The sequence below is a fragment of the Equus asinus genome, chromosome 22 (genome assembly GCF_041296235.1).
Source record: "Equus asinus isolate D_3611 breed Donkey chromosome 22, EquAss-T2T_v2, whole genome shotgun sequence".
In the NCBI taxonomy this organism is placed as follows: Eukaryota; Metazoa; Chordata; class Mammalia; order Perissodactyla; family Equidae; genus Equus; species Equus asinus.
The window spans coordinates 58887371-58907899 of record NC_091811.1 but is presented as its reverse complement, the minus strand read 5'-3'; the positions used below and the strand labels follow the sequence as shown (position 1 = coordinate 58907899).

Here is a 20529-nt window from a genome sequence, read left to right as displayed (position 1 = left end):
GTTTCCCTTAACAAAAAGATCGTGGTAAAAAGGAAAGAAAGAAAACAGAAGGAACTTGAGACGGTTTCGATGGAACTATCAAGTTTGGTCAGGGAGCGCTCGTCCATTCTGATTTTCTATTGGTTAAACTTACCATCAATCTCACCAGTTGTAAACAAGGTGGAGACGGAAGCGTGTTGTTAAGGGGTGGGATCTTCCTGTCGCCATTGCTAAGGTGAGATCCCGCCTTCTAATAGGCTGAAAGCTGCTTCTCCCGCCCTCTCGCGTCAGTTGCTAAGAGGCGGGATTTAGGGTCCGTGAAGGACTGAGTGCTCGAAGTCCCGCCCATCCGATTGGTTGTTAGGGGGCGGGTCTTGTAGCGGATAGGCTGCCGGCCCTGCCTGTTCGGGGTTAGTTGCTGGGGAGAGGCACGTGAGGAGGCGGCGGCTTGAGGCCACCATGGCGGGAGGAATGAAAGTGGCGGTCTCGCCGGCAGTTGGTGCCGGGCCCTGGGGCTGGGGGACGGGGGGCGGTGGGGCGGTGCGGCTGCTCCTGGTCCTCTCCGGCTGCTGGGTCTGCGGCTCAGGTACCGCCCGGGCAGCCACTGCCAAGGGGGCGGGTGCGGTGGGGTTATATTTAGGAAAGTGGTGAATGTTCCCAGGGCGCGGACCGTTATTGTGCCGAGGGACGCAGGCGTGGCGCGGGGGATGAAGCTTCGTGGTCGGCGAGTCGGCGTCGGCACTGAGGGGTCTGGGCCCTGGGGCAGCTGCCCAGAGTTGGGGGGAGACGGGCGGGGAGGCCTGGACTTGGGGGAGAAGCGGTCCTGGGGGCTGCGTCGCGCTGCGCGGGCCTCCCCGAGGTTCCTGGTTAACAGGAAGGAGACGGAGGACCATTCGGGCAGGCAGCGCTGCATCTGGAAAGGGAGCATCCCATTCATTCATCAAGTTAGCAAGACTTTCTGAGCGTCTGCTCTGTCAGGACTCGGCACGGGTGGCTGAGCAGATAATTACAGCTCACTGAAATGCAGTGACCTCTATCTAACACAACTTCTGCTCCTGTAAGACCCTGGCCTCTACCGGCCCTGTAGAACGGACCTGGAGCCATTACATTCCCGTTTCCAAAAACGATACGAACGCCATTCAGCGTCGAATAGGTTTCTGTTGGAAATTTATTCACTCCTCAAGCAAACTTGTTTGATACATGCTGCTGGATAATTGGCTTTGGACTGGGATGAAATTGTTTTCCTTTTCTACTCTAATCCAGAAAACCTGGAGTGTGTTTGTAAAAAACCTCCTTCTACTCCCTTGTCGTTAAATGCACAACAGAAACATAAGTGAGATTTCCGAGCTTCCACTGGAGGCAGTTGACACAAGGTTAATTAAGATAACCTTATCTTGTAAACACATACTATGCTGTCTCCCCTCTCCCTGGTTTGCCGACTGTCTCATGCCATCACAACGATTATCCTGAGCTGCCGCTTTAAGGTTGTCTCAGGTTCCATAGACCTAGTTCCAAAGTGCAGCGTCCTGAACAGTTTTTTAGGGAGAGGAGAGTATCCAGGAAGATGCTTTTCCAGAGGCAGGGCCCAGAGTAATATCTGAAGGGCTACTTATGATCTGAGTGAACTTGGGCCGGATGGTTAACCTCTAAAGTGGGATTGTGGATTGTTTGGATGAAAGAGAAAACATAGGCAAAGATGCTCCTGCATAGTCAGCGCTCCGTCAGTAGTCTGTCTTTAAGTTTCTTTAATGAAGAGAGGAACAGGGACTTCTTGACTTTGAGAAGAGTAAACTCAGGGGATGCTGTTTGTTTTTTGTGGCCTGATCATATGGGTGACAGCTACAAAGAGTCAGTCATGTAATGGGGAAGAACTCGCTAAAAGGTAGAGCTGCTTAAACCTAGAATGGAATACTTCGAAAGGTAGGGAGTTCTTTCTCACTGGAAGTTTTTGAAAGTTTGAGTATAAAAATAATATGAGTTTATTTTAGACTATTTGGCAAGTACAATTAGGTATAAAGAAGTAGGAAAAACCCTCACTGTTTATTCCCTTCAGAGGCCATCTATTTTAGCACACTTTCTTTTGGTCTTTTTCCACTTTTCTTTTTTAAGCAATAATTTTTTTAAAATAAATTTTTTATTGAGGTAACATTGGTTTATGGCATTATATACATTTCAGGTGTACATCATATTTCAGCTTCTGTGTAGACTACCTCATGTTCACCACTGAGAGACTAGTTGCCATCCGTCACCCTCCATCGTCCCTTTTGACTCCTTTTGCCCTCCTCCTCTCCTTCCCCTCTGGTAGCCACCAGTCTATTCTCTGTGTTTGTTGTTGTTTTTCCATATTGTTCCACACGTTTTTAATTAAAAAAATTTTTTTGAGCTGATAATACATCTGTATACCTGTCAGCAGTCCTGTTCTCTTCCCTGGATACCACCAGTTTAAAGTAGTTTTCTTATTTGGTTTTGTAGCATACACATTTTCCTATGTCACTTAAAATTCTTCATAAATGTTGTTTTTCCTTGTATTCTATACTATTTTATGGACAGACCATTTACTTAATATTTCTCAAACATTTGGTTGGATATTTGTGGTGTTTCTAGTTTTTCATTGTTGCAGATAACACTTTGAACATTTCTGTATAAGTTTTTTATTGTATTTGGATTTTTTTTTAGGATTATCAGAAATAGATTTGTTAGATCAAAAGCTAAAATATATTTAAGACCCTTGAAACTTCTTGCTAAAATACTTTCCTGCAAAGATAAGCCAGTTCACACCACTTTCAGCCGTATTTGCTTGTGGCCCATACCATTGCCAGCATTCGATGTTCTAGACTGTCACACCTTTGCTAGTTTGATAGATGGAAAGTGATATCCTAATTTACTTTGCATTTCTTGCATTGTTTGTGAGGGAGCATCTTTCAACTGTTTGTAAGCTATTTAAGTTTTCTCTTTAGACTTTTAAATTTTTTGGAGAGTGTGTGCATTCTTTATTCTTGGTCTTTTTATTCTGATTTTTGTATACTTTAAAAATCAACTTGCATGTGCTTTTTTATATATTTAGGATATACATATATTTAATAGTCTATTTATTACAGAACTTTTCCTTAATTTGTTTGCCCCTTTTATCTTTTTAAATAGAAGATATATATATATTTGTGTGTGTGTGTGAGGAAGATTCGCCCTGAACTAACATCTGCTGCCTGTCCTCCTCTTTTTCTTTTGCTTGTTTGTTTGTTTGTTTGAGGAAGACTAGCCCTGAGCTAAAGCCAGTCTTCCTCTACTTTGTATGTGGGATGTCTCCACAGCATGGCTGGTGGGTGGAGTAGATCTGCGCCTGGACTGAACCCATGAACCCGGGCCGCCAGAGTGGAACACACCAAACTTTAACCACGGGGCTGGCCCCTAGGATTTCTATTTTTTATGTGGTTACTTGATTTTATTCTTTAGATTTGTTTCTGTTGCTTTTATGCTTAAAAGGCCATCCAAAATTGCATTGATTTTTTTTGTGTGTGTGGTACCATTTAATTTTTTTTATTTTACTTTTTAGTATATAATTCATGTTAGCATTTGAGGTGAGGTGAAGTGGATTACCTCTAGGAATGAATAGAGGCTATTTAAGAATTAGAAGAGGGGCCAGCCCTGTGGCCAAGTGGTTAAGTTCGCGCACTCCACTGCAGGCGGCCCAGTGTTTTATCGGTTTGAATCCTGGGCTCGGACATGGCACCACTCATTGAGTCACGCTGAGGCGGCGTCCCACATGCCACAACTAAAAGGACCCACAACTAAGAATGTACCACTATGTACTGGGGGGCTTTGGGGAGAAAAGAAAAAAATAGAATCTTTAAAAAAAAAAAAGAATTAGAAGAGGTGGTTTCTCATGACTTTTTAGGGTCCATTCAAGTCCTCACATTCTGTGAATCATTTTCATTACCTTTTACCTGTAGATGTTAAATGATCAGTGTTGTTGATTGAAAAGTAAGTGAAAAGTAAGTTCATAAGGATTATAAGTAAATATGAAGTTATTAACCTTTGACTAGCTGCTTTATGAGTAAACACAATAAGCAAGTTGTGATTCACTAAATTCCAAGAAGGCAGTTTCTGAGAAGAACTAGATATTTGGGCTCAGAAGGCATTTTCTTGAATGTTTAATAAATTCTGCTTTTTAACGTGCTGGCTAACTCACTTTGGGGAGGGGAAGGGAGGTGGTGTATGTCCTTTTGCTACTGGAAGCACAAGGTTCTAATGTGAGCATTTTGACAACTTGTGTATGTTTAAAATCGTTTGGTTTAGTCTATGTTTCTAGCAGTTTAAGCCAGAGCCAGAGTAGTGATTGTTTCCACAAATTATGCTCTTAGGCTGAATTGGTGTATTTTCCTTCTTGATAAATTTTCAAAGATGTGGCTGGCCAAGGTGCTGATTTCCATAGGAGGCTGCTGTTCAAGTTTATTTATTTATTTATTTACTTAGTTGTTTAAAATTCTTTCCCGTGAATGGTATGGAACTTGGGAAAAGGAAGAACTAGATTTTAAAAGATGCTGCTTTTTATAAAACAGTTTTATTTCTTTAGGAAAATGGCACTGGAGAATTTTAAAGTTTAAAAACAAGATGCCTTTTCTTGGCATTATGTTTTTCAAATGGCCTGTGCTAGTGACAGATAATTTGCATGTTACTTACCTCTTGAAAATAATAATGGGCTTAAAAGGTGTACTGTTATATTACTTGGTGCTGTGGGAGAGAAGGGGTTAATAAGTGTGAATTTTTTTTTTTGACAAGTGTATGTTTTTACTTGGGGCTTTGTAAATTGACTGGATATTCTTTTAAGGAAGTGATAGGTTCTTGTTCAACTTTTTTTTTTTAATACTTCCCCAATGTTTTTGCAGATCTCAATGACTTTGTAAATGTAGTAGTTTTAAGCTTCACATGACGTTACTCTCAGACTCTCCAGAGGAAAATAAACTCTTGATCCATATTTGTGAGTGGGTATTCTTTGGGTATATTTGTGGGCTTGCTAGTGAGACAAAAGTCAACAGGATTTTGAAAGGTTTCATTTTATGAAAGGTAGTCTTGAAGGAAATCCAAATTACTATTGGATTAAACCCTAGTGAGAAATTGATAAATGGGGTTCAGGACATGCCATCCCAAAATATGGCACCTTGGCATAATGAATATTTTAAGCTGAGGGAGTTTGAGAAAACAACAGAGGTGGGAAGCTTGCCCTTCTTCCCTGAAACAGGCCATAGAATCCTCGTGTGAGGGGTGCCCTCCCTGTGCCTGGAGGAAAGGAGCATCCTTCTCTTCAAAGACAAAGGGACGCCCAGAAGAATCCTAACACAGGCCTAGCTCCGTTTCCTCTAGTTTACTGCAATTACCTCATCCTCCTTACCCTATCATCCTCCTTCACGACTGTCCACTCTTCATCAAACCATCAAACAGATCTGTTTCTTTGGGTCTTCGTTTCCTTTTTAAGGCTTTTGTGTCACGTAAAACATAATAAATAAATTTGTATGCTTTTCTCCCGTTAATCTATCTGTCAGTTTAATGTTCACATCAGCCAGGGACCCTAAGAGGGTCAAGGAAAACTTTTTCTTTCCCTAGAATATCAAGACTGAGTTTTAAAAAATTGAGATATAATTCACATACCATAAAATTCACCCTTTCAGTGTTTTTTAATATATTCACAAGGTTGTGCAACCATCACCACTGGCTAATTCTAGAATGTTTCCATTACTCCACAATGAAACAGTGAAACTCCATACACCTCAGCAGTCACTCTCCATTCTCCTCTCCTCCCAGCTCCTGGCAACCGCTAATCGAACTTTCTGTCTCTGTGGATTTACCTATTCTGGACATTTCGTATAAACGTGATCATTCGATGTGTGGCCTTTTCTGTCTGGCTTCTTTCATTCAGCATAATGTTTAAGATTCATCCGTGTTGTAGTATGTATCAGTACTTCTTTTTATGGCTGAATAATATTCGTTTGTATGGATATACCACATTTGTTTATCCATTCATCAGTTGATGGACATTTGGGTTGTTTCCACTTTTTGGTCGTTATGGATATTGCTGCTGTGAACATTCACTACAAGTTTTTGTGTGGACGTGTTTTCAGTTCTCTTTGATATATACGTAGGAGTGGAATTGCTGGGTCATATAATAACTCTGTGTTTAACTTTTTGAGGAACTGTCAAACTGTTTTCCAAAGAGGTTTCACCACTTTATAGTCTCACCAGCAATGTAGGAAGGTTCCAGTTTCTCCATATCCTTAACAACACTTATTATTGGCCTCTTTTTGATCATAGCCGTCCTAATTGTGAAGTGATATTTCACTGTGGCTTTGGTGTGCGTTTCCCTTAGGACTAATGATATTGAGTGTCCTTTTATGTGCTTATTGGACATTTGTATATCTTCTTTGGAAAAATGTCTGTTTAAATCCTTTGCCCAGGGGCCGGCCCCAGGGCCGAGTGGTTAAGTTCGCGGGCTCCATTTCGGAGGCCCAGGGTTTCACCGGTTTGGATCCCAGGCATGGACATGGCACCACTCATCAGACCGTGCTGAGGCGGTGTCCCGCATAGCACAACCACAAGGACCTACAGCTGGAATATACAACTGTGTACTGGGGGGCTTTAGGGAGAAGAAGAAAAAAAAAGAAGAGTGGCAACAGATGTTAGCTCAGGTGCCAATCTTTAAAAAAAAATCCTTTGACGATTAAAAAAATTGTGTTATTTCTCTTTTTATTGTTGAATTGTAGTAGTTCTTTATGTATTCTGGATACTAGGCTCTTATTAGGTATATGATTTGCAAATATTTTGTCCCATTTTGTGGGTTGTCTTTTCACTTTCCTGATAATGTCTTTTGAAACAAAAGTTTTAAATTTTTATGGAGTTCAAATCATCTGTTTTTTCTTTGGTTACTTATGCTTTGGTGTTATAGCTAAGAAACCATCACCTAATTCAGTCATGAAAATTTACACTGGTGTTTTCTTCTAAGCATTTTATAGATTTTACTCTTACATTTAGGTTTATGGCTGAATTTAGCTTCAAAATTAGTCTTAACTTCACCCTAAAACCATTTTGGATTGGTGTGCATCATTGCCTTTTTTTGTGTGTAACTTTGGCTTTTTTTTTTTTAAATTTTATTTTAGCGTGCGAACTTAACCACTCGGCCATGGGGCCGGCCCCTAACTTTGGCTTTCTAAGGTTTGGTTGAGGTTTTTGTGCTTTTGGTTTTGTTTTTAGTTTGTTAAATCTATTCACCTTTATACTAAGAACCAGAGTGATAACTAAATTTCTGCTTAGATTAGCACTTAGTAAGTTAAGTACAATATAGAACTCAAGGAAGAAATTATTTAAATATTTTGTGGTGAAGAAGGTAGCTTGTGCAAACTTGGGTGGGAAGATACAAGAGTGGTCACTTTTTCTTTTTTTAAAGATTTTATCTTTCTTTTTTCTCCCCAAAGCCCCCCGGTACATAGTTGTGTATTTTTAGTTGTGGGTCCTTCTAGTTGTGGTATGTGGGATGCTGCCTCAGCATGGCTTGATGAGCGGTGCCATGTCCGCGCCCAGGATTCGATCTGGCGAAACCCTGGGCTTCTGAAGCGGAGTCCGGGAACTTAGCCACTTGGCCATGGGGCTGGCCTCGAGTGGTCACTTTTTAAACCTTGAATTAGCTGAGATTGAGGGGAGAATCCTCAGTCTTGGTAAAATCATTGACTGCTCTTAAAACTTGAAATGAAACAAAACAGCCTGGAAAAAAGTAACTTTGCGATCTTTTTGTATCTGCTTAAGATACTATATATACAAAAAACGTTGCCAATTCTATTCATCCTACTCAGGAAAGGGATAGAGAAAATCAACAGATGGGTTCCTTTACCTACACGTTTATAAGGGAAACAGGACCTGGATGTGAATCTTGCTTAAGCTATTCACCAGCTGTGTGATTTGGGGCAAATTACTTAATCGTTCCTAAACATCAGCTTCCTCATTGGTGAAACAGGGATTATGAAAGTGCCTACCTCATAGCATTTTGGGGAGGGTTAGATGAGACATGGCACCACTCAGCAGACTGTGCTGAGGCGGTATCCCACATAGCACAACCACAAGGACCTACAGCTGGAATATACAATATGCTGTGTCTTAGTAAACACTTAATAGTAGCTTTTATTATTATTTATTCTGGGTTAAGTGACTATTTTTAATATTTAGATAATTAAACTTGACAGAAATAAAACTGCCTTATTTCTTCTATCATCTCAGTTTTTCTCCTGTTTCTATCACTGACATTTTATCTGCAACTTTAAATCATCAGTTTAATTCTTTTTATGAAATGAATTATAATTATTAGCTTGTTCTTTTATGTTCTTATTTCCTTTCTTTGCCTAAAGCCGGAATTGATGTAAACGTGGTCATGCTTCAGGAATCCCGAGTTGATTTTGTGAATACCAATCAACAATTCTGTTATAAAAATGTGCTTATCCCAAAGTGGCATGATGTATGGACACGGATCCAGGTAATATTTTGGAGGCCCCTGGCAGGGGCTGCTTCTGTGAATATCTGTGTGTCTGCGATTACAGAGTACTTTGACACACAATTAAAAAAAAGCATTATTAGCAGTCTTGTAAGGGTTGAGATTATTCTGAATTGTGTTTTTATCAATAAGCAAGCGTTTATGCCTACTTTGTTCTCTCTCTCTGTTCCTTTAAATAGCTTACAATACTTGACCCTGAGGTAAACTTCCTTCCTCTTTTCCCCAAAGAAACTGCTTCCTTCTCTTCCTGTCTCTCCTTTTACACACACGCACACACACACACGCACACACGCACACGCATGCACACACCCACTCACACACACACACCCCCCTCTTTCTCTTTAAAGGCCACATTCCTTCTTGGGGCTGGAAACCGCCGCCTGTCCGTCAGGGTGTAAACTCTTTGCCTTGCTGCTCCTGTTCTGTTTGGATTCTACACAAGATGTTTCATAAACCCCTGAGCTGAAGTTTCCCCTCGACAGAATGACTTCAGTCTCATTTATTTCCTAATATTCTTGAGCCACCTGGCAAGCAAGGGTGTCTGGCTCTAATAATGGTTGAACAAAGTGAGTCCTTTTGGAAATGTTGCTGCTGCTATAAGCATAATTACTGATAAGGGCATTTGTTATTCATATCAAAAACATAAGGGTGGGTTTCTGGTGTTTTTTTTTAATTGTCTTTTTTTATTGTCTGATATAAAGATCATATTCCATCTGGGGCACATTATAACCAACATATACCTGTAATCAGTGATTTGTGACAAAGGGTTGAACTTCTCAGCCTGTCACTATGAGAAATATTTTCAGGGCTGTTTATGTGGCTGGCAGTTTTCTTAATATTCTAGACCCTTGCTTTGTATGCTCTCTCATAAATAGCTGTATTGATAACTCTTTCAGCTTGGAATTCTTTTTTTCCCCTTATATTCTGGCGTAATAGTAGATTCAGATCATGTCAACAAGACGTTCTAACAGCTGCCTCTCTGTACCATTTGTGATGTTATTTGCCCAATTATATTTTAGCCACTGCATCTCTATAATTCTCATAAGCCTTGTGGAAAACTGATACCATTACTGATTTAGCTATTTACTCTAAAGCTTTAAAAAAATATTGTTTTTGTGAAAAGTTTAAATTCCTACTTCTTTTTTTCTCATCCTGATTTTACTTGTATTACAGATCCGGGTAAATAGTTCCAAACTGGTACGAGTCACCCAGGTGGAGAATGAGGAGAAACTGAAGGAGCTAGAGCAGTTTAGTATCTGGAACTTTTTTTCCTCCTTTTTAAAAGAGAAATTGAATGACACCTATGTTAATGTGGGTCTATACAGCACAAAAACCTGCCTCAAAGTTGAGATTATAGAGGACGACACCACGTACAGTGTCATTATGACCCGGAGTAAGTCTTATCTCTCTTTTTCTGATGGATCATATTGTGAGAAGGGACTGAGCTTTGAAGGGTATAATTAGTGAGACAGAGAAGTCAGCCCAAGACAGCTCCATTTTGGTTCTGATTATAACCTGAGTAGGCCACAGCTCCAGACAGTGCAGGGGGACTCCACCCCACATAAAACCCTTTAGGGCTGGAATCGAGACACTTCACCTTAGGTCATTCTGAGTACCTTCTTGCCTAGAATCCTGAAGACTTGCATTCCTAATACATCCAATGGCCCTGAGCTGATATGCCTAGTATTCTTCAGAGCAAGACAAATATTCCTGCCTTCTGGGCACTTCTAGACAAAGATAGATGTTCTGAAATGTACAGGCTTACATTTGAAGACATGAATGATTAAACAATAAAAACTGAAGAAAGGTAGAACTGCATATTAATACTTCACAAGTAGAAAAAGTGTTTGTGGAGCCATAAATAAATATGAAGAGCACTGCATTTTAAGGCTTATTTGGTGGAACTAGTAGACGTTTTCCCTTCTCTGAATGTGTCTGAGAAAGTTTCACAGAGGAGGTGGATCATTATCCTGTTGAATTCTCCAAGACTTTTGGTCTCTCTTTGGGTACTACCCAGGGTCCTGGATGTTGTGAGTAGTAGAAATGTTCCTGGGTTTTGCAACAAAATAGGTTGTGCCCTTCCAGTTGTCATAGGGGACCACAGTTCTTTGGCTGTATAGGATTGGCCAGTTTTTTGGTGTTCCTTTTACATTTACTGATCCCTCTTGCTCCTGTTCTGTTTGTGGACCTCCCCTAGCCTCAGAGCTGGTGAACGGGAAATCTGTGGGAGTGTCTGGCATGCCACTAGGGGCCTCTGCTAGGGCCCCCGGGTCCTGGCTGGGATGTGTTTGAGTGTAGCCTTTTCCAGCACAGTGATTGTGTAGCCAAGGGAAATAGGTGGTGGTATTGGGCAAGAAAAGCAACCAGTTAGAGAACAACAAAGGGCCCTGACCCAAAGTTCTAGGCAAATCTGCTGAATCTGAGCCTGTGAAGATTTAAGGTTGGAAAGCCAGAGTGGGAGAGACCCCTAGTGGGTGATCGCATGAAGTGCTGATGCCAGCATGCTTGGCTGTGTCCAAAAAGCAAAGCTTCGTTTCTTTTAGCCTTGGTGTAGGTAGCCAAATAAAATAAGGTCTTCTGGGAAGTACAGGTTAGACAGAGACCTAATTGTACTTTCTCTTTGGAAGAGTGCCCAGGCTTTGTGTGGAATTTACAATGCTGTTTAGGTGGGCTCTTTGCATTTATTTTATTAGCTGACCAATAATGCCAACATTGCCTTTTTTCCTATAATGCCTTAAACTGTTTGGTTCTCCAGTAAGCAGAAGTCTTTATTTATTTCAGGATTTGACCCCAAACTCTTCCTCGTTTTCCTCCTTGGACTTACACTATTTTTTTGTGGAGACTTGCTGAGCAGGTAGGTTCCAAGGCTAGGGTGCAAAATGACGAGGCTCAGGCCTCCTCTCCTGGACTTTTACTGTAAAGACTAAGTGCTGCCATTCCCTTTTCCAGGACCTTTATGGCTAGGCCATTGCCTGCTTGGATAATTTTGAAAAATACTTTAATATGCATTATGCTTTTTGTTTTTTCTTGTATTGAATAAGGTTGTCAATGATGAAATTCTCCTGTAGGTTGACCCATTACAGAATGGAATTTAGCCAAAACATCACCATCGTTTCCACTATTAGAAATAACCTGTTAAGCCCTCGTTTTTACAGGGCCATGTGTTGTTGAGTTCCATGCTGTTTATTAGTAAAGAAACAAACATCAGCCACTTATTCATCTCCTGCCTTTAGGAACCTACTACCAAGCCAGGTGAAAGTGACATGTACAGATATGAAGAAAACGTATAGGTCACTAAACATTGAACAAAGGCAGAAGCAACATTAACTTCGCACACAAGTAAATAGAGTATTTGTGGAGTAGCAAATGAAAGATTAACAATTGGAGTTTGAAGCTGGGCTGGAGTGAGGTTGGGGAAAGCTGGTCCTTATTTTGGGGATCCTGAGAGAAGCCCGGGGAGGGAGGACTATCTGGTAGAAAGAGCCTGGAATGGGAGTAGGAGCTCTCTGTTTTAGGCCCCATGTTTGGTTTATCCTTCTGGGTAATCAGTTGAGTTCTAGTTTCCAGTCTCCACTTGGGCAGTTTTCTTTCCCCTGCCTTCTCCCAGGAGAATCTGTGCAGTTCCTCAGAAGAAAGACTCTTATTAGAAATGGGGTTGGGAGAGATGCTGGGGATGGGAGTGGGACACTAAGCAGATATCTGGGGGATATCTGAGGGGACCTCATTGATGCTAATCCTCATAATCTGACAGTGACTACATTATGCCAGTCTCTTCAGTTTTCTGATCTCAAGTTTTGGGCAAATACCTGCTCTAATCTTGTACCTTTTCTCTAACTTTTGGCTGGAATAGTTGTCCTAGTTTGAACAATGGCATGTATGAAGAATACACACATAGTGATGAAATAAATTTTCTCTCTGCAGAAGCCAAATCTTCTACTATTCCACTGGGATGAGTGTGGGAATTGTGGCCTCTCTACTAATCATCATTTTCATACTGTCCAAGTTTATGCCCAAGGTAAGCAGCAGAATTTTCCTATGCTGTTAGGCTGAGTTTGGATGGTTGAATGAGTGTTTTCTTGGAAAATCTTAGTGCACTGGAAATTTGCGTTGATGGCTGATAAGTCAATGTCCTCCTCTTTCCTTGATTCAGAAGGGTACTTTCAGTGATGAAACTTGGAGCCTGATTACATGCAAACGCTCCATTTTTATTTAAAGTCCTCTGCCTAGTGGGGGATTAAAATCTCCTTCCTATTTCTAATTACATAGCCAGGCTTTCTAAAGTGATTTAGCATCTCGTTTCCCCAGTGTTCTTTGCAGACTGTAGCATTTTAAATATAAAGGACATCTTTTTAAGAGATGTGTTTTTTGTGCAGTTTTAGTAGGTTGAATTTGTTTTTTTAAATCGTAGTTCCATTTTGCTGCTTTTATGTATGGAAAGCCTGTTGTAACTTTTTGCTTTCACTTCTACTCTGTCTTAGAAAAGTCCCATTTACGTCATCCTGGTGGGAGGCTGGTCCTTTTCTTTGTACCTCATTCAACTAGTTTTTAAAAATTTACAAGAGATCTGGAGGTGTTACTGGCAGTATCTTTTAAGTAAGTGTTGGTTTTCTTTTCTTTTTATATGTTTATCGGCTGTTTTAGTTAATTTGATCATGAAAACATATTGCTTGCTTACAAAAGTTTAATAGTTCACGTCATTTTATTAACATTTAAGGATCACAGTGCGTCACTTATTTCTAACACCTCTACAGTTGTCACCTTCTCTTAAGTTAAAATGATGCTGCTAGGTAGAAGACTTTAATTTGTTGATGTTTATAAGTACACCTCTTTTAACACAATAGGCATCTTTCTAAAAAGCTGTAAATTGACTTTATTAATATAATCATATTTTAAATACACTTGAAGATCTTAAGAAGTAAAGGATTCCTCAGTGAATTTTATCTGTAAAGTGAGAATCCTTTGGTAATACAGATAGTAACCCCTAATCTACCCTTTAAGAGGTGATTAATCTGGATTTTCATATATTTGATTTTTTAAACAGACTATTCTAGAGTTGTTCAACATGTAGCTTTAATCCTCCATTTGAACCAAATAAATTTGGGAAAACAGAAAGGATGGGAACTTAAAGAAATAAATATATCTGAAAACTGAAAAAAGTGTGAATAATTGAGTAAAAGTCTTGTCTATTTTCCTGGTTCAATAGGTGCTATATAGTGAATTTACTGCTGCCACCCACACAAATTATTTTTACCAGTTTTAGATGAAAAAGAATGTCTTCTGATAACTCTTCTCATAGGCTATGTCCTCTCAGTTGGATTCATGAGTTTTGCAGTCTGTTACAAGTATGGGCCGTTGGAGAATGAACGAAGTATCAACCTGCTCACCTGGACCTTGCAGCTGATGGGCCTGTGTTTCATGTATTCCAGTATCCAGATACCACACATTGCCCTTGCCACTGTCCTCATTGCACTGTGTACTAAGAACCTGGAGTACCCTATTCAGTGGCTGTACATCACCTACAGGTGACTGAAAGGCATTGAACTTTGTATTGAAACGTGCAATGTGGGATGTAATTGCATCAAAAGGATACAGAGGTGTTGACCTGGGAGCCTCTCTGTTAATGACAATTTGTTGTATTATGCTTCTGCTTTTGTTATTCTGAGTCTTTTTTTTTAGACTCTCTGTAGGCATTTTTATAGTTTTATTCTAGTCACTTTATATGAAATAAAAGCATCCAGCAAAGTGTCATGTGTTCCTGATACCACTAGGTGGTGCAAAGTATATCGCTTTTATACCACATGCCTCAGGTCACCTGGTTTCAGATTATTTCACATTGGCTCTCAGATTGCTCTGGGAGTCCTGGTCTTATCTTAAGATGTAATTCATAGCATGTTATCACCTTGCGTACTGAATATGGAGTGGTCATAGGTTCCGAGGTTATCAGTGGTTGTTCTATTACAGATAGTCAAAGTGATACCTTCAGTTTGGGGAACCTAGTTAATGGAGCATAGTCTTATACCATCATTTTCTTGTCACTTTTCCATTTATTGGAAAATAAATATTTTGTCTATCATTGATTGGAAAATAAGTGAATTTATTTACATTTGTGAATAATATTGACTACTCTGACTTGTCACTCATAGTCTAACGTGTCAAGAGTACGTTATAACTAAAGGTGTCTGTGGAAGACAGGTGGGCGTGATGAATCTTAATGTTCAGGCTCTCTGCAGTATGCTTGGCCCACTGAAGGGAGCTGGAGGTAAGGATGGACATAGATTACTGATTAATGATTCACAATGTTATTTTGGTGAGCACAGAAAGATGTGTAAGGCAACAGGAAAGACTGTCCCACCTCGTCTCCTGACAGAAGAAGAGTATCGGATACAAGGAGAGGTGGAGACCCGAAAGGCTTTAGAGGAGCTTCGAGAATATTGTAACAGTCCGGGCTGCTCTCCTTGGAAGACTGTTTCTCGAATCCAGTCTCCAAAGAGGTAAACTCTTGGCCAGATATGCCAAGCATTTATCAGCGTAATTGTGACCTTGAGTTTTAACAGAGATCATACTTGTAGATAATCTTTTTATATTTGAGGCTTTCTTTTCCTCTTCATCTAGGAGTAGTCAAGAGAAAGGTATGTATCATCATATGTTAAGTAGTAGGCTGTTTTCTGGGTCCTCAAGGAACTATCTGCTCTAGCTTTGACTGTAGCATTGAGGGGAGAAGACTCTGGTACCATACTAAGGTCCCCCTCTGGCAGTTTTGCATTGCTCTCTGAGTGGTTTTTTGTGTGTGTGGAGTGGTAGTTGGGTTTTTTTTGTTTTTATTGGGGCAACCGTACCAATGACTATGTGAAGCTTCAATTTGGAATCCTGATGGCATAAAGTTTATAGGGCAATAAACACGAAAAAATGCCTAATGCCCCTTAACTTCTCTTATCAGGATTGCAGATGACTAAAGGAACCTTAGCACCTCCATAACTAAAGAGGATAGACTAGTGCTTATTAAGCAGGATGAGGGTGCAGGGATGTTGGCCTACGATCCCAGCTTTCCTTTTCTACTTATTTCTTGCTTTAGTCTACTTACGTGCCAGTAGGGACAGGGATGTTGGCTAGACCCAATATAATTTGAGCTGTGAGCATATGAAGGGTTTTAATTTGTTCTTATTTTGAAAGAAAACCAGAGAAGGCAGAAGGCAGGTTACTAATGAGTATTATCTTCTCTTTTCCAGATTTGCTGACTTTGTGGAAGGCTCTTTCCACCTCACGCCAAATGAGGTTTCTGTCCACGAGCAGGAGTATGGATTAGGGAGCCTCATTGCCCAGGATGAGATCTATGAAGAAACATCCTCTGAGGAGGAAGACTCGGATTCCCAGTACCCCACTGTCACACAGAACAACTTCCTGACTTAGGTGGTGGTCAGTTATTTTTATGTGGACTGGCTTGGTACCTCGATGGTCCATGTTACATGTGTTGTGCAATTGCTTCTCAGCTCTTTGAAACGGGGTGAGAGAGTGTGGAAATTCTCCCGCTGAGATTAGAGGCCTGAGTAGGCCTTCCTCCAGAAATGGTCTTGGTGGTCTCTTTGGGGTCCCTGAGGAAGGAGAGTGGATAAAGTAGTAAATGCTTCCCATCAGTTAAGCCATCATGTTTCCGAAGAAACTGGACGGCCACAGCTAGTGTGGTGTTCTAGCTCCCCTTTGAAAGTCGATTCAGTCATGGCATTTCTGCCACTGTGGCTCGCACTCAGAAGAGAGAAGTCTGTGCAGCAATGCTTTCAGACTACAGGCTGCATCTTCCAGAGAGAAATCTACAATCAGAGCCTCCCTTCACTTCTGCTTTTATTTCAGTGACTTTAGAATAATCCTCGTTTTAACTGTTTTAAGAGGAAAATAGCTTTTGTCTATCTTGTTTTTTAAATGAATACGTTTTTTAAAATGTAACAAATTCATGTTCTAGAACCAGCAAATGCTGCAGAGTGACAAGCCCCAGAGAGGCCCCTACATATTATTAATATGGGTTCTCCATTAAAGCCCCAGGAGCTGTGATGTTGAGCTTTGAATTAGTTCTCACGCGTGTGATATTCTAAGTCCTGCTTACTTTTAGGAACATGCCTGCAGGCTCTTCTGTAGGGGAGGTCTGTGGCGCTTTTTATTATACATAACTTTCAATTCCATCTTAAAAATACGTCTGCGTTCTTCCCTTCCCGATCCTCTTCACCCCCGCTGCCCTTTCAGGAAGGGTCTGTTCCCTCACCTGGGAAATATGTACAATTTAGTTTGTTTTATTTCTTTTATTCTCTTCCCCTTGGTTTATAGCGTTATTCCTGCTAGTTAGGAAAAGTGATCTTATTTAGGGAATTTAAATGCTTTTTACAGGTTCTCAGTTTTTTCTGTCCATGGGTCACATATCTTTGAGTGGCTGTGGAATCAAGAAACTATCTCCTTTTCCTTTCTCTTCCTTTGTCTACCTGTTCTACCTGTTCCTATCAGCTTTCCTCACGACCGTACTCCTCCCTCATGAAATCTGGTTAATTTGTAAGCCCCGAAACTATCTGTGAAGTCTCTTGATCCAGCATACAAGTTGTAGCTAAGTAGCTGCCACGGTTTGCACAGGAAATAGACCTCCAGATAATCTTCCTGCCTCTGGGTGCTCATTCAGCCATCAGGATCAGATATGCTTTTCCATGAACTTATTGTACTTATGTGCAGTTCTGTTTCTGACCAGAGATGCATGCTGCCTTTTATTACAGTGGCGTTAGTTTCACATTCTTTTTGCCATCGGAAAGTACCCTTATAAACCAGCAATGTCATTTATGAGGGAGCAAATTCCCAAGTCTCTGTCCTTCACTTGGTTCTTTCTTTGTGATCTTCACTCTACCTGGGAAAAAACTGTAATTGCTCAGTAGACACTCCTGGCAGGAGCACAGTGTCAGGTTGGCTGGCTTACTGTGATCGTGGAGAAGGCAGATGATTTTTTAAAAAGCCGTGATGACTCCTTCAGACCAGTCATTTAGCAGATAATTTTGAAAGGCCCTGGGCTCCGTTGCTGACTTCCAAAATGTCAGCTCTGAGACTCCCCTCCAGGTGGCCAGTTGATTATTTCCACCAGTGTTTCCCACAGCTTTAAACTGTCCTAAAGTGACAACTACCTCAACTGGCAGCAAATAGACATATAGTAGGATGTGAAAAATAAGGGTTTTTGGGCAGATGCTGTGGGTTAAAGTTGCAGTCCCAATATAAAGGAGCTTTATATTGGGAAACCTTTATGCCTGTGTGAATTACGTACCTGGTGAAATTGTACCTCTCTACAAAGAACTGTTAAGGCCTCTGGAATAGAATATTTTTTTTGCCTCATTTATAGAAATTGAGACCTAGCATATTTGAGCATAAGTTGATTTGAAAAAATAATTGAGCTGTCCGAGTAGTCTCAGGTTTCCCTGGAGACTTTGGTGCCTTCACCCAGATAGCTACTTAGGGAGCTGAAGCTTGCTGCCAGGGTGACTTTTCCTGACTCGTGTCTTGAGTTCAGTGAGAAAGCGTTGTGAAGCAGAGAGAGATTCTCCTCTTCTTCTGTTTAGTAAACTCCTTGTAAAATACACTTTCCTTCTCAAGACCAGTTTTTTCCACAGTGTTTGAATTTGGGGTGAGTAAAATCAAACTCAGTTTATTACTTTCTGTCTGGTAGTTGGAGAACTGAGCTGTAGGCCGTTGCGATGACAGTGGGTCCCGCAGCATGAGAGCTGTGCTCAGACAGTGAAGGACGGTGCCTCTGGTGTGCTGTGTGTCCTGGCCCTGCCCCAGGTGCTTCAGAGCCTCCGTGTGCCCCGAGATTGCTTGACTCCATAAACCTTTTTTAGGAGCTGCTCTTGTCTCCCTCTTGGCCACTTAGTCTGCTGTCTCAGTCACTACCTGAAGCCCCCATTTAATTTTTCTCTGGCAGTTACAGCTCTTGCAATTTCAGCATAATCTCTTCTCTCAGACCAATCTCATCAAGAAAGATTGAAGGCATAACTATGGAGTGAGCTGGACATTGGAGCCACATCTGCTGCCAAGTCAGCGTCTTGCTCGGCAAATATCAAGCTGTAAATTGGCCCTGGGGCTCAGTGTCTCATCAGCATTGGAAATCTATGGCCTCTAATCAGTCTGACCAAGTTGTGTAGAGCATGACTTCCATTAATGGGAATCTAAGAGCCAGCTGGCCTAAAACATTTCCCTGTCACTTTCCCACTCAGCTGGCTTTCACTAGATCAGTGGAACCAATGACTAAAACTAAGGAAAATTTAGCAACTTTGATATCCTCTGATAAGAAATTCCTATCAATAACCACTTCATCCCACCCAAACTAGTTTATTTCTCCCCCCAAATTTGTGACTTGTATGTTGATTACAAAGGGGATTTTGCTGATAATAGACTTTGAGTCCCCATGTTCCATTTTTTGCTGATACATCCCATTCTAGGGCCTAGCCCTGTCTTCCTTGACTGTGTTCCCTTCAACCCAGTCCTCGCTTGGCATATACAATAAAGATTTGATGAATGAAAGGACCCAAGTAGGCCAGATAGTCCCCCAGGCCCTGGTAGCCATAAAAGGCTTGGGAATGGATTATACAATTGCTTCAGTCTTTTTGTTGTTCCGGAAAAAAATATGGGCTCAGATGGATGCCTGCGTAAAAATGGTTCCTAGCTGTGTACTCATAACTTTTCTCTGAATTGAGTAGTGAAAACTGAAGTAGGAGGAAAGGAAATTAAATGTTCTTCTAGTATTCCTTTGGACTCAGGTCTGACATATGAGATAATAACCTATATTGAAATGCCAAGAATTTTATCTGAACCAAGGAGAGGACACTTTGACAGACTTATTATGCCTTCATTTTACACCGGCACTGAAACCAAGTAATAAACATATAAAATAGCCATTGCCCAAGGCAAACGAACCTAAACCTTGGTTTATGTTTGATGCAACAGAAATTGATTGTTATATTTTTAGGGAAACCTATGCAATTGTGGTCCAGTGGTATCTGTTGATCACTTAGCTTATTGATTCAGTTTCTGTTGAGTTGGATTCTAGACGGTTACTACCTTGGAAAGGATGTTTGGTGCCTTATGTGATGGGGGCCAGAGCCTGCTGGGAACAAACAAAGCAGATTCATGCCAGCATCAGTGCACAGCTTTGGTGGGGATGGGAGTGGCACACAGCCCCCATCCATGTGTGTCGTCTTCCTCTTCACGCTCTTGACAATAACTTGAAAATGGTAAGATCACCTTCTCTGAACTTTCCTACAGCATGGCAGTATTCTTATGTCAACAGAGTGGATAGCTCATAATGTGAGTTATTAGAACTGTGACAGCCTGCATTGCCTCACTTTCCCATGTTTCTGGAATTGGTGGTGAAATAACAGGGGTAAGGAATCACTGGGTAAGTTTTACCCTGTGGGTAATGCCTTAGTGTTATTTAAAAGATTTGTCATTTATATTTAAAATAAATGTTCATGAACATTTGAAAGGAACAAAATGATCAGGGATGGCTCTTTGCCATGGGTCTCATTTTCACTCTTTTCTGTAAGAAAAAATAATGATATCTTATTATATATTTTTTCATTTTTATTGTACGAGTTTGTAAGTAATCCCAATTTTAATAAAGTTTTATAGACTATATAGTGGTCTGTCTTAATGAGCATGTACTTTTCTTGTTTGAATCTCTTGTTTTCAGATACTCAGCAATTAGCTTCTCAGTTTCACCTTTCTAATGAGACGGTTTTGCCTGCCATCTATTTTCCTTTTTTTCTTAACCACTGCTCCCCATCCTGGGTCTGTCTTGGTCTTCTTCCATCCTTTGGCTGGATGATTTCCCAGGATGCTGGAACTCTAAGGGGTATTCCTGCAGGAGTAGCAGGTTGTCTCACAGTGCTCTCATAGGAGAACAATGTATAGGTTATCCCTGGTCCAGGGGGCTACCTTGATTGCACTTTAGTTTTTTTTAATGGCATAAAGCATGTCTTTGTTTCTCCATGGGGGTGAGGGAAAGCCCC

The 20529-nt window shown here is 40.8% G+C and overlaps 1 protein-coding gene across 1 annotated transcript; it reads left to right on the top strand.

Annotated features, from left to right (window-relative positions):
* Nucleotides 1-419: 419 nt before the first annotated feature.
* NEMP1 (nuclear envelope integral membrane protein 1) lies at nucleotides 420-20152 on the top strand. Its single transcript, XM_014843969.3, has 9 exons — nucleotides 420-565; nucleotides 8364-8488; nucleotides 9680-9899; nucleotides 11288-11360; nucleotides 12428-12521; nucleotides 12985-13099; nucleotides 13803-14028; nucleotides 14824-14997; nucleotides 15733-20152. The coding sequence occupies exons 1-9, from the start codon at nucleotides 439-441 to the stop codon at nucleotides 15911-15913; spliced, it is 1335 nt and encodes a 444-aa protein (XP_014699455.2). The 5' UTR covers nucleotides 420-438; the 3' UTR covers nucleotides 15914-20152.
* The last annotated feature ends 377 nt before the right edge of the window (nucleotides 20153-20529 follow it).

Coding starts and splice junctions, on each gene's coding strand:
- NEMP1 (XM_014843969.3), top strand. CDS start 439: ATGGCGGGAGGAATGAAAGTGGCGGTCTCGCCGGCAGTTGGTGCCGGG. Junction 8,489..9,679: donor ATGTATGGACACGGATCCAG/GTAATATTTTGG, acceptor CTTGTATTACAG/ATCCGGGTAAATAGTTCCAA. Junction 11,361..12,427: donor TGTGGAGACTTGCTGAGCAG/GTAGGTTCCAAG, acceptor TTCTCTCTGCAG/AAGCCAAATCTTCTACTATT.